General features: G+C 42.5%; 2 protein-coding genes across 2 annotated transcripts; one reads left to right on the forward strand and one right to left on the reverse strand.

The window, feature by feature from the left end:
- The first annotated feature begins 238 nt into the window (after positions 1-238).
- Positions 239-4176, forward strand: LOC133916803 (uncharacterized). The gene is made up of 7 exons (XM_062360657.1): positions 239-731; positions 1282-1589; positions 1738-2460; positions 2872-3000; positions 3108-3311; positions 3610-3810; positions 3907-4176. The coding sequence occupies exons 1-7, from the start codon at positions 464-466 to the stop codon at positions 4030-4032; spliced, it is 1959 nt and encodes a 652-aa protein (XP_062216641.1). The 5' UTR covers positions 239-463; the 3' UTR covers positions 4033-4176.
- A 3589-nt stretch (positions 4177-7765) lies between these two features.
- LOC133916811 (potassium channel AKT1-like) lies at positions 7766-13650 on the reverse strand. Its single transcript, XM_062360670.1, has 11 exons — positions 13227-13650; positions 11616-11981; positions 11378-11435; positions 10972-11289; positions 10628-10873; positions 10437-10535; positions 10243-10275; positions 9972-10157; positions 9458-9655; positions 9277-9352; positions 7766-9042 (listed from the first exon to the last, which is right to left on the reverse strand). The coding sequence occupies exons 1-11, from the start codon at positions 13418-13420 to the stop codon at positions 8159-8161; spliced, it is 2658 nt and encodes an 885-aa protein (XP_062216654.1). The 5' UTR covers positions 13421-13650; the 3' UTR covers positions 7766-8158.
- Between the last annotated feature and the right edge of the window lie 530 nt (positions 13651-14180).

Consider the following 14180-nt stretch of genomic DNA (forward strand, 5'->3'; position numbering starts at 1 on the left):
TAGTTGCCAAATACACAAAGATTTCGGTAACTGAGGTGCCGAATACGACGTATTCGGCACCTCAGTTGTCGAAAAAGGTGGGGCCGACCCATTTTCGGTTTTTGAGATTCCAAAATTAGATTTTCGATATTTAAGCTATCGAATACGAGTGCTAGATTTACTAATACGTCAATCTATTATCTATTTTGACAAATACACGACCATATATTGACTATTTTTACATTTTTGCCCCCCTCGTCCCGTTTCTCCTCTCTTCCCTCTTCTTCTCCCTTCCCCTTCGCCCCTTCCTCCGTTTCTCGCAGCGCTGCCCCTCTCCTCTTCGCTCTCCCCGCTATTCCACCGTCCCGGGGACCCGAACCCATCGCGGGCGCGCCGCCTCGTAGCCTAGGCCGCTGGCGATCACCGGGATTTGGGGGAGCGCTTCTGTTCCGAGCGCCGGAGACGGCGGAGGTACGGGAGGAAGATGGCGGCGGCAGGGAAGGGGTGGGCGGAGCGGGCGAGGCGCGGGGCGAAGACGGCCTGGTTCATGGTGGCCTTGTTGGCGTCGCTTCTCGTGCCGTCGGCGCCGGCGCTGGTGGCAGTCGGAGACGTGGCCGTGGCGCTCTGGCTTGAGGTGCGTCTCGGCTGCGTCCGCTGCCACGGACTGCGGGGCCACCTCCAGCGATACGGCTTCCGGAGCTCGCTCGCCGACATACCGCTCGTCTCCGTCGTTCGATCCCTCGTCATCACCTGTAAGCCTCGCTGCCTGCTAGCTCCTCACTGATGCTTCGGAACGGGCAACTGACAAGAGTCTAGTGGAATCCGTTCGTCTGAGTTGGATTTCCTTTTTCTCCCCTTTGAGATTTTTGGCTTTGAGATGTTTTGCTTGCATGTTGCAGAGTTTGTTTAATTTGGCGGTAGCCGGGTAGGGGTCTTGACTTAAGATCGTTTTGCCTTCTTGTATGAGGTTTTGGTGATCTGAAAGCTACAGTCCTGCGTCTGTTCTTGACCTCGTGCGAGTCTAGCTCTTACAGGTCTAGGATCCCCGTTATCATCTTTCGCTTGGATGAAAGGACGAAGCTTTCAGTGAAACCTGCGTATTTCTGCCGTTATTAATTGCAGAGTATAGCTGTTGCTTGCTTGCTTTTCTTGGGATGTAGCTAAACTTAGTCATTTGGTTAGCTGGACTAGTTCAATTAGGAAACTGGAAAGTGCAGTAATAGTTTGAAGTACGCGTCTACTAATTTCTGCATTACAAAGATTATCAGATTCAACTAATCTGGTGCGCTTGTGCTTGTGCAGGTGTATACCTTATGTCCGATACTTCTGGTCTCTCTCATGGCCCTTACTTTGGAACAACAACTTTCTGTTCCTTGGCTTCTCTGCTCATCTTGGTAATTAAGGCCTCTGCTTATAGTCCGGGACATGACATTGGGCCTGAGCTCTCGCCGTCATTGGCAGATCACAAGCTTAATCTCAAGAAGCTATGGGGAATGCCGGTGCTTTTCCTGTCTTCCTTGGTGTTTGCTCTTGGCCATGTTATCGTTGCTTACAGAACACGCTGCAGGGCTCGACGGAAGCTTCTCATTCACCACATTGACCCTGAATCGGTATGACTGTCATGCACTTGTTATTCTGAATCTCACTTCATGATGAATTGCACAAACTAATCTGGGATGCTTGCTTTGCACCTTGATGTATGTTTGGTGTAAATTTTGGTTGAGATTTATGAATTTATCGTTTTTCCGCTCTTTTCAGATTTTGGCATGCAAGAATGCTTTTTCTGGATGCTACAAGGTTCCGCGGTCTCCTACACCATACAGTGGAAAGCTTTTTTCAAGGAGTGAAAGTGAGACAAAGAGGAAAACAATTATCCATGATGATGGCGATATGCCAATCAGTTTTTTTGCAGACAGTGATAGCATGTTCATTGCTTGCCAGGGGATCACTGTACACTACAAAATTTCCGATCCGTCAACCTGCTTATCTTCAGCCCCTGACTCCTTTACAGAAAGAGATACTCATCATGATGCAATTTCATCAAGCATTTCTCCTAGAAGACAAAGACATGAGAGCCCACCATCTGCTTCCTCTAGTACCCGCCGCCTTCTGAATAGGAGCTTTAGCCATCAATATCATCAAACCTCACTTTACGCATCGTTATTGATAGAACCAGTGACATCTCCAACTTTGTCGGATGAGATCCCTCTTATGAGTCTTGATGATGGCAGTGCTGATGTATGTTTGCAACCTGTGGGCTTTGATCTTGAGGCTGGAGAGAAGGGTAAATTTTCTGTAGTTTTGGTGCATGGATTTGGAGGGGGAGTATTCTCGTGGAGACATGTTTCTAAGTTGCTAGCTCGACAAGTGGGCTGCACTGTGCTGGCCTTTGATCGCCCAGGATGGGGATTAACATCTCGACCTCGCAGAAAGGACTGGGAAGATAAGAGGTTACTGAATCCATACGAGCTAAAGTCTCAGGTTCTCATCTACTCAAAAAATTATGTTCTTCATTTTTTTTTTTTTTTTGAGAACCCTTAATGCAAGTCTAGTAAGTGCAGCCAGCATTTGCTCCAAAAGTTCGATTTTATCATCTAGTATATATCACTCCAGAGTAAAAGGTTTCTGGGATACCTAATTCATTAAAAGTAGTGGCTAACCACGTGGAATGTTGTCTTTCCTCTATCACATTTCTTTGTTAGAACTATTTTCCTATAAGTATTATCACCTGAATGTTTGTCTTGAAAATGTTCTAATCTTAATAGAGTGACTACCAACAGATTTAGTTGTGAGGGCCAAAAAAATTCCTGCACTAAGCATTACTTTTCCCCATTCTGTACTTAGAACTCTGAAATCATGTTTACAAAGAACATTTTGTATGATCATGTGCAGGTTGATCTTCTTATTTCATTTTGCTCGGAGATGGGCTTGCGCTCTGTGGTTTTAGTTGGTCATGATGATGGGGGCTTGCTTGCCTTGAAAACTGCAGAGAAGCTGCGCACTTATGGAGATCATAGAAAGGTAACTTTCCTTTGAGAAAAGTTTCTTTTTTCTTGTGTTTAATTGTTTTGGATGGAAGTTAACAAACCATGTAAGGTTGTATTGAATGTTACTTGTTTGCTCTGCAGGTTGAAGTGAAGGGAGTTGTTCTTATAGGTGTAAGTTTATCAAGAGAAGTAATTCCTGCATTTGCTCGTATACTCCTGCATACACCTCTGAGGAAAAAGCACATTGTGCGTCCACTTCTACGTACTGAAATCGCTCAGGTGATCAATCGACGGGCATGGTATGATGCCACAAAGTTAACAACGGAAGTTCTGAACCTGTACAAGGTAACCGCACCTAATAATTTTATATTTCCCTTTTAATCTACTGTCAAACATTGATGTTCAAATCTAGTTTTTGGGAAGTTTTTATACAGATCTGATACAGATAATCATGTGTTCATTAGGCCACCATAGTTTTGTCCTGTGCAGGAAAAGTTCAAGTCTTCTTACATCTTACTATTTACTAGTATTTATAGCCTTCCTGTTTCCTCCATGTGAAAGAAGTACAAATTTTAAATGCACATGCTTTGCTCATTGTGCCAACATTGAACTATTGACTGACTTGAAATGCTTTTGCATTTAGGCTTCACTGTTTGTTGAGGGTTGGGATGAAGCACTTCATGAAGTAGGCCGGCTTTCATTTTCTACTGTCCTATCACCAAAAAGAGCATCAGATCTACTAAGATCAGTGGAAGACCTCCCTGTTCTGGTGGTAGCGGGTTCTGAGGATGCTCTTGTTTCGGTGAAGTCAGCGCAAGCTATGGCTTCACAACTTGTAAATTCTGTAAGTAGTCTACCGTTTCATCTTGTGCGCTTCACTGATTTAATTTTACCTGGCGGGTATTCTTGACAATCCTCTCCTTTTCCACTTGTTGCGCAGAGGATAGTAACTATCTCAGGATGTGGACATCTGCCACATGAGGAGTGCCCCAAGGCGCTACTCTCGGCTCTTTCTCCTTTCATCTCTAGATTGATACTGTCAGAAGATTCATTGCTAAGACTGTAGTGTATACTTGTTCACTCTTTTTCTTTTTTCTTTTTTTGATTTGCCCCTTTGCTATTGGCTGCGTTGGATAGGATGTGGTTTCAAAGCTTTAGCTAGCTGAGGAAGCTGTCGTGGTTGTTGAATTTTGATTGTTGATTTTTCTGATTTTTGGATGTGTTGAGAAGCTAAAAGTTCATTTTAGCTACAGCCGTTTCCCTAGATAGCTAAAAGCTAACAGAAGTCAGGATCAAAAACCAAAAACCAACCGTTTAAATAGCTTATGTTTTTTTTAAAGAAAAAGCTAAAAATATACCTATCCAAAGGGGCCATTGAGTAGGCCTCTAGTGGTGAGCTTGTGTGAGCCAATGTAGTGGAGCCTGACCCAAAATCTCAAGGTTCCTAGAGCTCCCCTGATTCTTTGTTACACCCGCGAATGATTTCAATTGAGCAAGTTGAATCTGTACAGCACATGCTTGCTATGTTTCGGAGTCAAGTTAGTTTAGGTAGGTTATCTAAGTTGTTATGGGTAAGATATAAGTTGAATTTGATTAGGAGATAGAGTTTGATTAGTTTTCAATTCAGTTAGAAATAATTTAAGAAAGTTAGGATTTGGATTTGGATTATAATTTCCTTTATGTAGTATCTAAGTACTCTAGTAAGTGGTAAAATATTTTGGTGATTAATGATAACCGTATCATTGTGATTAACAATTTGTTTTGAAGGGAATAAAAAATTTAGTTCAATGAAAATTCTGTATTCTTGGTCCCTAAGGCGATTATGTGGACGATCAAGGGACTTGTGCATTAAGATTAATGATTTTTTAGTTCTAAATATTGCAAAAGAGATGAAAGACACTTAGAGTAATATATGTCATTTTTTTAGTCTTTTGATCGTACTATAAAGAGGGATTAAGAGTAGTAGCTTGATCTAGTGAGTTTAGACATGGCTTGATGTATATTTGTGAAATTCTAGCACTAGGTAGTTCACAAAAACCCATGGTTGACATGTCGAGAAGTTACAGCTCAAGAAAGTTTGAATTGGACGAGCTCAGAGAAAATTTACCTCACCAGATGATCCGATCTATGTGAAGTGATTTTACCGGAGCATATGGTTATCTCAAGATAGAAAACACTCTAGATGTACCAGATGCTATGATGAGCAAAGTGATGAAATCATCGGATGATTTTCTGGGTGACACATGTCCAAAATAGGTAGAAGTGTTACATTAGATAGTCCGGTGTTAGTGTGATGAAGGGGAATTGCTAGGAAAAAATGAAATTCAACTCACCGGATTATCCGGTGATACAATGACGATAGCACCAGACTATTTATTCCAGAGGCGATTCCAAGTGAAGAAGTTTGAAGCATAGTTCACCGGATGGTCTGGTGATCATGGTGTGTACACCAGACCAATTCTTGCAGAGAACAGTTTCTGGTGACAGAAGAAACTTCAATCACCGGATGGTCCGGTGAATGCAAGAAAGGTTCACCGGAGTAATATTTTCAGAGATGGTTGTTTTGGTTGGTTCGAAGGAGTTTTATTCACCGGATAGTCCTGTGATAGATAAGTGTGTACACTATAACTTTTCTACTAGAGAAGATTTTGAGAGTAGAAGAAGTTTAACCCACTAGATAGTCCGGTGATGGCATTGAAATCATCACTGGAACATTTTTTTCAGAGAGGGTTGCAACGAGCAGTTTAGTTAGTTTGTACTCACAGGATGGTCCGGTGTTAGATCGGTGTTCACCGGATGATGCCATCGGACTATTTTTCAGCAGTAACGACTAATGACAACTAGCACAGTGGGGACTAATATTTGTACTCATCGAATCATCTGATGTTAACAGAAAAAGTGAGTTATTAGGCAACAGCTAAAATTTGAACCTTTGGCCTATAAATATTCCTCCACTTGGTTTCATTCGGCTCTCTTATGACCCAGATGAGTTCATACACTATGTGTCATCCAGAAGCAAGAGAGAGCACATGAGTTGATTTACAAATCCTTAATTGAAGATTAAGGACGTAATTAGTGCTTAGGGAGTAGTAAGTGTGTATTTAGCTGTAGTCTAGGCTTCATCTTGGTCAAGTGAATCTATTGGTTTGTTACTCTTGGTGGTTAGTAATATCTAGCCGGTCTTTAGTGATTGGAGGTATCTCGGTGAGCTTTTGGAGTTCTTATAGGAGTCCTGAGAAGAGCTATGTACTTGGTTTGATGCTCGTCAATCTGGAGATAGAGAAGTGACAATCATGAGGGAGCATTTGAGTCTAGGTGACTCAAGGGGGAGTGATATTCTTGATGGATGTTCCAACGAGGATTAGGGGAGTGCTAACTCCTCGATACCTTGGGAAAAAAAATTCAATGTTCTCTTGTTCACCTCTTTACTATTCCGCAATTTACATTCTTGCAAGCTTTTAATTTTGTATTTTTTTAGTGTCTTTGTTTGCTTGTTTTGTCGTCTTTTCCTAGTTTATTTATATAGTCGTATTTCTTTTCATCTAGGCTAATATTGCTATTTGTTCTAGATTTCGGTAGAATTTTTTAATTGCTCAATTCACCCCACTCTTAGTCCATTCGATTCTTTCACCCTCTCTATAAGGGGCACCACACTTCATTGAAAGTAAGCAAGAAGAATTCAGCAAAAGGCTTTTGCCTCACCGATTAGATCAGAGCCTCTTCTCGGCGGGAGAAATCCGACGGTTAAAAGGTGATCTGCCCTCGGCATCAATTAAAACTTCGAATCTACAGGAGAAGTCCGGGATTAAAGAACGATGATAGCTTCCGATGCTACATTATGAGCACAAGTGGTGGAAGGTGAGAGGTGTAGCTGCAAATAAATTAAAGATCTACTTCTATGCTCTGCTGACTGCTCTTTATTATGGCACGCACCGGGCGACTGGAAGTTGGCGGTTTGTACACGAAACTTCACAGGCGCTTTCCCGTGGGGATACTCGTGGGATTACCTGAATGAGATCTGTTGATCACAAGTTCCAAGCATGAGATGGTATCAGCTCAGGTAGTAGGGCAGTGAGTGTGAAACAGTCTCCACAGACTTTAAAGTCCTCAATCCAAATGAACACGAAGATGGTCAGTCTAACCCTAGCTCTTCATAAAGAAAAAGCCTCTTAGGTGAAGATTGGGCCAGGACTTGTACCTGAGCCGAGATCACAGCTAATCCTGGTCCATCTATACAAGCCTGAAGAAGACAAAATTCTGAAACATACAGTATACATATTCATGTGCTGAGGCCGCAATTTTTTTTAATAAAAGAAGCTTTATTGACTCTTAGTTTACATCAAGATGATACAAATATATAAGAATTTATTTCCAGTTTCTACGTAGCACGGATGTATTCGACAAAAAAAAGAGAAACAAAAAGAAAGATACCAAAAAGACAGTCAGCTAGCGGACACTAAGGAGCTCCAATCGAAGTCTAATTGTCATCTAAATCGGGTAAAGATCTCCTTGACCACCCGCTTCAAAAGAGTACATGCCGATGTCACGACAAACTGATGCTCCTACTGTTGCAACACTGCTGAAGAATGGAGCAATCATGTACCAGTAAAAATAACCTGCAAATGAGCATATGAATTTTGCAAATAAATGGGTGACCTATTAAAATTGAAATAACAATGAACAGATGAATTTTGCAAGTTAAGTAGCCTCAGCTTTCTTTGCAGGCAATACCGAGTTTAGCAGGTTCTTTGAGTTTATGGCTTCAATCATCGGATTATCACACGAATTCAATCCTCAGGTTCCTCAAAAATAAAATGCCTCATATTTACTTGTCAGCACTGTTAGTTCCAGAGAAAGGTTGATCTCAAAGAGAGAAAAATCATGGAGAACAGAACACAACCACAAGCTGGATAACACTAATTACATTTTCTTGACCCCTTTTCTTGAAAGAAGAGGACGTAACTATAGAACTCTATTAGACCAGCAGACTACAATTTCCAAGCTGGATACATCCTATAACTTCAAAATGATCATGATTGTGCAATTATTCACAAGGTGCGCATACACAATCTCGCCATCGTTGTGGAAGAACTTCATTGGTGATATGCAATCATTACTTGCCAATCATCTGCTTGTGTCACACGGGCATATCTTCCCCTACTGTGAAACTGCAGTATGAAAACACATTTCTCTCACTTATTTTGAAGTCTTATTTGCGCAACATCTGGCACCCGGTCATTACTGACGAGAACAAGATGATCACCATCTCTGATAAGTTCCACCTCATCAACCTCAGCACCCTCAATTGTCAGGACCTTGGTAGGCGTGAAGTCGAACTTCTTTGCGCCTAGTTCAAGGAGCTCCTTCATTGACCGCGGTAGGAGCACAAGCTTCCCAGCAGTGTTCCCCTTCTCGGGGCAGCTGATTGTCACCCTGATGAGTGAGTTGTGATGGCAGTTCGGACCACCTGTTGCTGCAAGACCTCTCGAGAGTAGACGGCCAGTGTCCCGGTGTGCATGAGATGAAGAAATGACACCGAAAAGGGAGTTCTGGAAACTGACCCTCTTTCTAAGGAGCTTCTGTGGAAGAACTTTGCTACGTACTTCGGCATCTTCATGGCCCATAGTTTGCATTGAGGGTTCACTGTTGAACCTCCCTATCAACATAGGTGCCACCTTGCTACTCGAGATGCGCTGACTTGGTGCAGCCCGTGATTTGAAAAGGAGTCGTATGTCGTCATGGCCTTGTTGCTCAGCTAGCGCTCGCGGCGTCCAGCCATTGTTGCTCTGTTTGTCAATGTCAGCTCCGTGTTCCAGCAAGAACTCAACCATCTGAACGTTTCCATCACAGACAGCTCGGTGAAGCGGAGTGGTTCCATCTTTCAATGATTTGTTTATGTCGCCACCATAACGGATAATGTCCTTAAGCAGTTCACTGTTATTTTCTTCAACAGCGATACAAGCAAATAAGGCCGCGTCTCCAGACGATAGATCTGCACCACTCTCGACTAACAACTGCACAACTTCATCATGCTTTTCGCACAGAGCCTCCCATAGTGGAACCTTTCCTTCAGAGTCTGTAACAGGAGAATTAGAGGCATATCAGTGAGAGGCATTATCAAATCTACATGAACTTCACAACTAGTGGAGTAAATATCCTGAATGAATCAAGAATTCTTATACTAGTAATTTTTGTTTCCTAGGAGGTAGACTGGCAACAAATTTCAGAGGAGTTTTGGAAGTAATAGATTTGATTCATTATGATTTTTGCTTATGTGAAATACGTATCACGGTTGTGGATTTATGCATACCCCTGGCATTTGGATCAGCTCCATAGTCTAACAGATGCCTGACACATTGCTCATTTCCTTTGGAAGCAGCTATATGCTGTAAATAAATCATGAAACGAGCACTGTTAACTTTCTTGCTTAACAAATACTTGTAGATTGAAGTCACTGAACAACTCATGTATGCATTGATGACTATACCCACCAGTGCTGTATGCCCATTGTTATCTGATTCGTTTGGATCCAAACCACGCTTAAGAAGTTGATGCAACAAAAGGTCATCTCCCCTAGTTACTGCAAAACAAAGGGTAATTGGCAAATCCAGACGACCCCTTGCTAGCATGTTCTCGATCTCCTTCAGAACACCTATCATCACACTGTTTTCTTTCTGCTCTTTTAGTAACTGCACCCAAAACAAGAGAGAGAGAGAAAATCTCAGTAGAGTTAAAACAACCCCAATGGTACCACAGTTCTTTTCTGATCAAACACAATTTCAAAATAAATTTTCTGTTTACTCGGTTAGTCTCAGGAGCATGAAAGGACAATCATGTTACCATAGTGAACATGAATCAACAACCTAAGATCTAAGATGTCTAGTGATTATCTGAGAATTCAGTTTTCAGTCGGTATAAAAACTCTAAAAATAAAATCTAATATAGTCTGAAAATATGCAACATTGAAGACCATTATGAAGAACAATGCGGATATTATATATATACCTGAATAAGGTTGTTCATTATTATCGTTCCATCTCCAACATTGGATTGAACAATGCTGAGAAAGACAGTACGATTCATACGCAGAAGCTGGCATAAGGATTTCGTTCGAACTGTGAATAGTTGAGGCCTATAGCAAAGAACCCCAATTTCTCCAACAACATCTCCTGATTTAGCCACTCCAACCACCTGCAAGTACCAGCAAATTATTTTAAGGACAATTTTTGATGCACAAGTTCACTTTGACTTAAGCATCAAAGCATCTTAGACTTGCCTGTTCCGCACCATTTTGCAGCTCTACTAACTCCTGCAAAAGTGATAAGCATTTCAGGATGATGTACAGATCTTGCTTTTAGTGCAAAGAGAAATCAATACTACTAGCTCAATCACTATAACCAATGCACTTTACTCATACATAACTATATCAACTAGGAAATAAGAAAAGACTTCTGAAAACAGTATCCTTACCGCGCTACCAGAAACTAAAATGTAGAAGTCAGTGGGTGCTTCATTCTGCAAAATCACATCTTCCCTAGGTGGAAAATATTCAGCTTTCATCTCAGAAACCTTTCCATGGAATCATGCAAAACAACAAGATAAGCATATGTTCAAGCAATACCTAACCATTTTTGATAAAAAAGGAATTCGGATAGCCTTACCAGCTGAAAAATCAGGTCATTTGACACCCCTTCAAACAAGTAAACCTTTTGAACCAGATTAAAAAACAGATACTGAGAAATGCTGGATCTAATAGCCTTAGGCAGCGCATCAAGGGTCTCTTGTTGTTGAAGACCTTCTGAATCTGTCCTGAACTTCAAACTAAGATGTGAGATCATCTGATCTTGCAGCCGATGTGGTAGCTGATTCCTTAGTGAAAAGCTGGTTGCTGCTTGAATTGTATCTCTCTTTAGTCCAAAACATAAGAGAAAAAAGACATTAGATCGAACTTTAAATTAACCATAAGAAATTGAAACAACCAACGTTCAAACAAAAAGGAACTCACATATTTTCGAGTACGGCTGGTGCCATGGACAACTAGATTGGTCATGTTTCCGATCAAATAAGCAGTCAATCCAAGGTTGAATAGCATGTAGAAAATGTTGAAAATCATTTCCCTTGTGTTTTCCGCGTGCAAATCACCATAACCCACAGTGGTAAGAGTGGTGATTGACCAATACATTGATGTTACATAGCGAATCCATAAGCTCCGCTGATGAAAATCTGGCATCGAATTACCAATCCACGTATCCGTTGGGTCAGGATACCTATCAGCAAGAAGATAGTAGAAGCATGCCGAACAGTGGACAGCAAAAAGTGTGACCTACAAGATCAAAGGCAAGGAAATAGGATGTCATTCCTCAAGAATATTAAGGTTTACTGGAGAGGTCTCAAATGTCCAGATTACTTACACAGATGAGCTTTGCACAACGAACCCAAAAGTAATTGAAGTGTCTATCTTTCTCCAATCTAGCAAGTGAATAAATATAGATGAAAACATTAGTTATTCTCACTAACAAGACAAAAACATGGTACAATGACATTATCCACATTTATAATTACTATAGTATCTAATCAGATTTTGATTGAAATAAAGCAAAAGAGATAGAGCATAGACTTCCAAATACACGCAGACCATCATTAACATACCGAGCAAAGAGAGAGCTGACTCTACGGAGACGCCATAGACGCAGCATGTTGAAGAATCCATACGACCTGAGGTTTGGAGGTAGTATCTTCCGAGCAAATTCTGTTGGGATGGTAGAGGCCACATCAAGAACAAGCCAACTAGTAGTATACCGCCAAGCTATCCTCTTTGGATCATCTTCAAGCAAATATGTTGTTCTATCCAAGTAGGCTACAAAGAAGGTCAGGATGATATCAATTGCGAAGAATGCATTCACGACATTGTCCACTATAGCAAGCGCGCCCTCTGGTTTCCGAATGAAGCCAAATTCAAAGGGGGAAACCCACGCAGAGTAGACGACAAGAATTATGAGAAAAGTCTCCCAGAATCTGCATAGAATTAAAAACTATATATCAGGATTGCTTCTTCTTCTGTTGTAACTAAACTGTTTTATTTCCTTCTAATACCAGTAAATGGTCCTGCTTACAAGGGTAATGCAATATAATCTCTATGCACAATTTGTTTGTTGAATATTACTGCATACTTGCTGTGCGTCCTGCTATTGCGGGCAATTAGTAGTACTACATCAATTATCTACCGTACGCATAACTATCTTTTAAGAAAGGAAATCTGAAGAAGAATAGATCATTTATGTAACGGGAGTGCCAACACTTGTAATATAAGCAAACAAATCAAGTAGAACTAAGAGCTGATAGCTCATCTTATAATAATAACTAAAGTGCACATAGAGAATAGGAAATGAAACTGTAAAACAAGGTAACTGACGCCGATGCGCAACAAAAGGAAACACCTGGAAAAACTCAGGCATGCTACCCGTCGTGACTAAACAACTCCCAAACAAATCAAAAAAGGTTTTCCTCCTGAATTCCGTGAACGAGCTGTTTTGATAACGAAGAGTTGCATAAAGAAGCGCAAAACGTGAGTATAAGAAACGCAGAGATGTCAGCATCCAAATCACGCTTTCCTTGTCTCCCTTGAAGCAAAGGGAGAATTAAAGCAGTGAGCAACGACCTAGGCAGCCCAAAGTAAAAAAAACTAAAGAAAGATAACGAGCACTACAAAAAGCAAGACACGAACAAATCAATTATTGGCTTTCAGAAAGAAAAAAAATCAATTATTGAGTCCAAGTGAAACCAAGAAAACACTTAAAAACTCGAAAGTTTTCCTTCTGCGTTCGGCTTAAGAAAAGAAAACCACCCCAGAGGATTGGCGCTAAAAGAACAGAAGGCAGTGCAAAGGTAGAAATTACTAAAAGAAACAAAGAACAAAAAAAAAAAAAAAACTGACTGAAATTCACAGCTAAGGAAATAGAAAAAACACGAGCAGCATTAGATATCCAACAACTAACGAACCCACAAGAAGAGAAAACCCAGCCGCTTTCTCCAACCGGAATTGCAAAAGAAACAGCGCTTCGCCGACCATCACCAAATCTGAAGCAGCCAGAGCAGGCCATCGACGAGCCAGGAGCAAAACAATGCGCAAACAATAAACTACGTTTCAAGCCAGCGCACAAAGATGGATACAGATTACAGAGGAGATGGCGCAAGATGACAGAGAAGAAGGCAAGCGGCGCCGAATTGGAACCAATAACGAGGAGGACGCGGGGTGGCGACCTGTATCGGCGGTCGTAGGGGGAGACGATGAAGGGCCGGAGCTTGACTCGGCGGTTGCTCCGCGCGCCAAGCGACGGCAGGATGCCGCTGGAGATGCTGTAGTGGCTGCCATCCCGCGACAGCTCCCTCTCCAGCGCCGCACCCCCGCCCCACGGCCCGCACGCCGCCACCCTGGAGGACCCCCACCACGCCATTGGCCGGTCGACGCCGCCGCGGCCGGCGGTAAATCCTCCCGGGGTTTACGGGGAGGAGCCCCAAATCTGGCAGCAGGCGCGTAGTTAATTGCGGATTGGATTCTTTGCTTATAAATAGTTGAATCTCTTCTTTCCCTCGTGCCTCTCTATTTTTTGGGTGGTGGAAACGCGGGCGGGGCGGGGCGGGGCGGAGCTGCTGATGGGGGAGGGGGGAGTTGGAGTCGTTTGGGCGTGGGAGCAAACGCGCGCTCGGTGCGTTTTATGGAGCGCGGTTTGGGAAGGAGGGGGTCGGCACGGGATGACGAGAGAGAGAGACAGGGAGGACACGCGTCTGCCCTTCTGACTTCATCGCCATTTAAGTCACGAGTGTGTAGTCACCTATGCATCCACCGTCCAAGCAATCTTACGGCTCCTATCACCTCACATCGGTTGGTTTAGGGAAGAGTCTTTTCTTCTCTCTAACACTTCTCCCGGCTACTCCACCACCAACCGCTCCCCACTATATTTTTTTTAATCAGGGACTCCAATACCTAGGTTTTTTTAAGCTTCTTCAGGAGAAATATGCGGGACGAGAGGTTCGAATCCCCACCAGCTTTCTCCCATCTTAGAGTTTTGCCACTGAGTCAAAGGTTCGTCCGCCCCCACCTCCACCCACGGCCATGGATCCCGACTCCAAGATCACCTTCGACTTCCCACCGTACCTTTGCCAGTACAAGAGCGGCCGCATCATCCTGAACATGGCCCGCCCGCCTAGGAAACA

Source organism: Phragmites australis, chromosome 1 (assembly GCF_958298935.1).
Source record: "Phragmites australis chromosome 1, lpPhrAust1.1, whole genome shotgun sequence".
NCBI lineage: Eukaryota > Viridiplantae > Streptophyta > Magnoliopsida > Poales > Poaceae > Phragmites > Phragmites australis.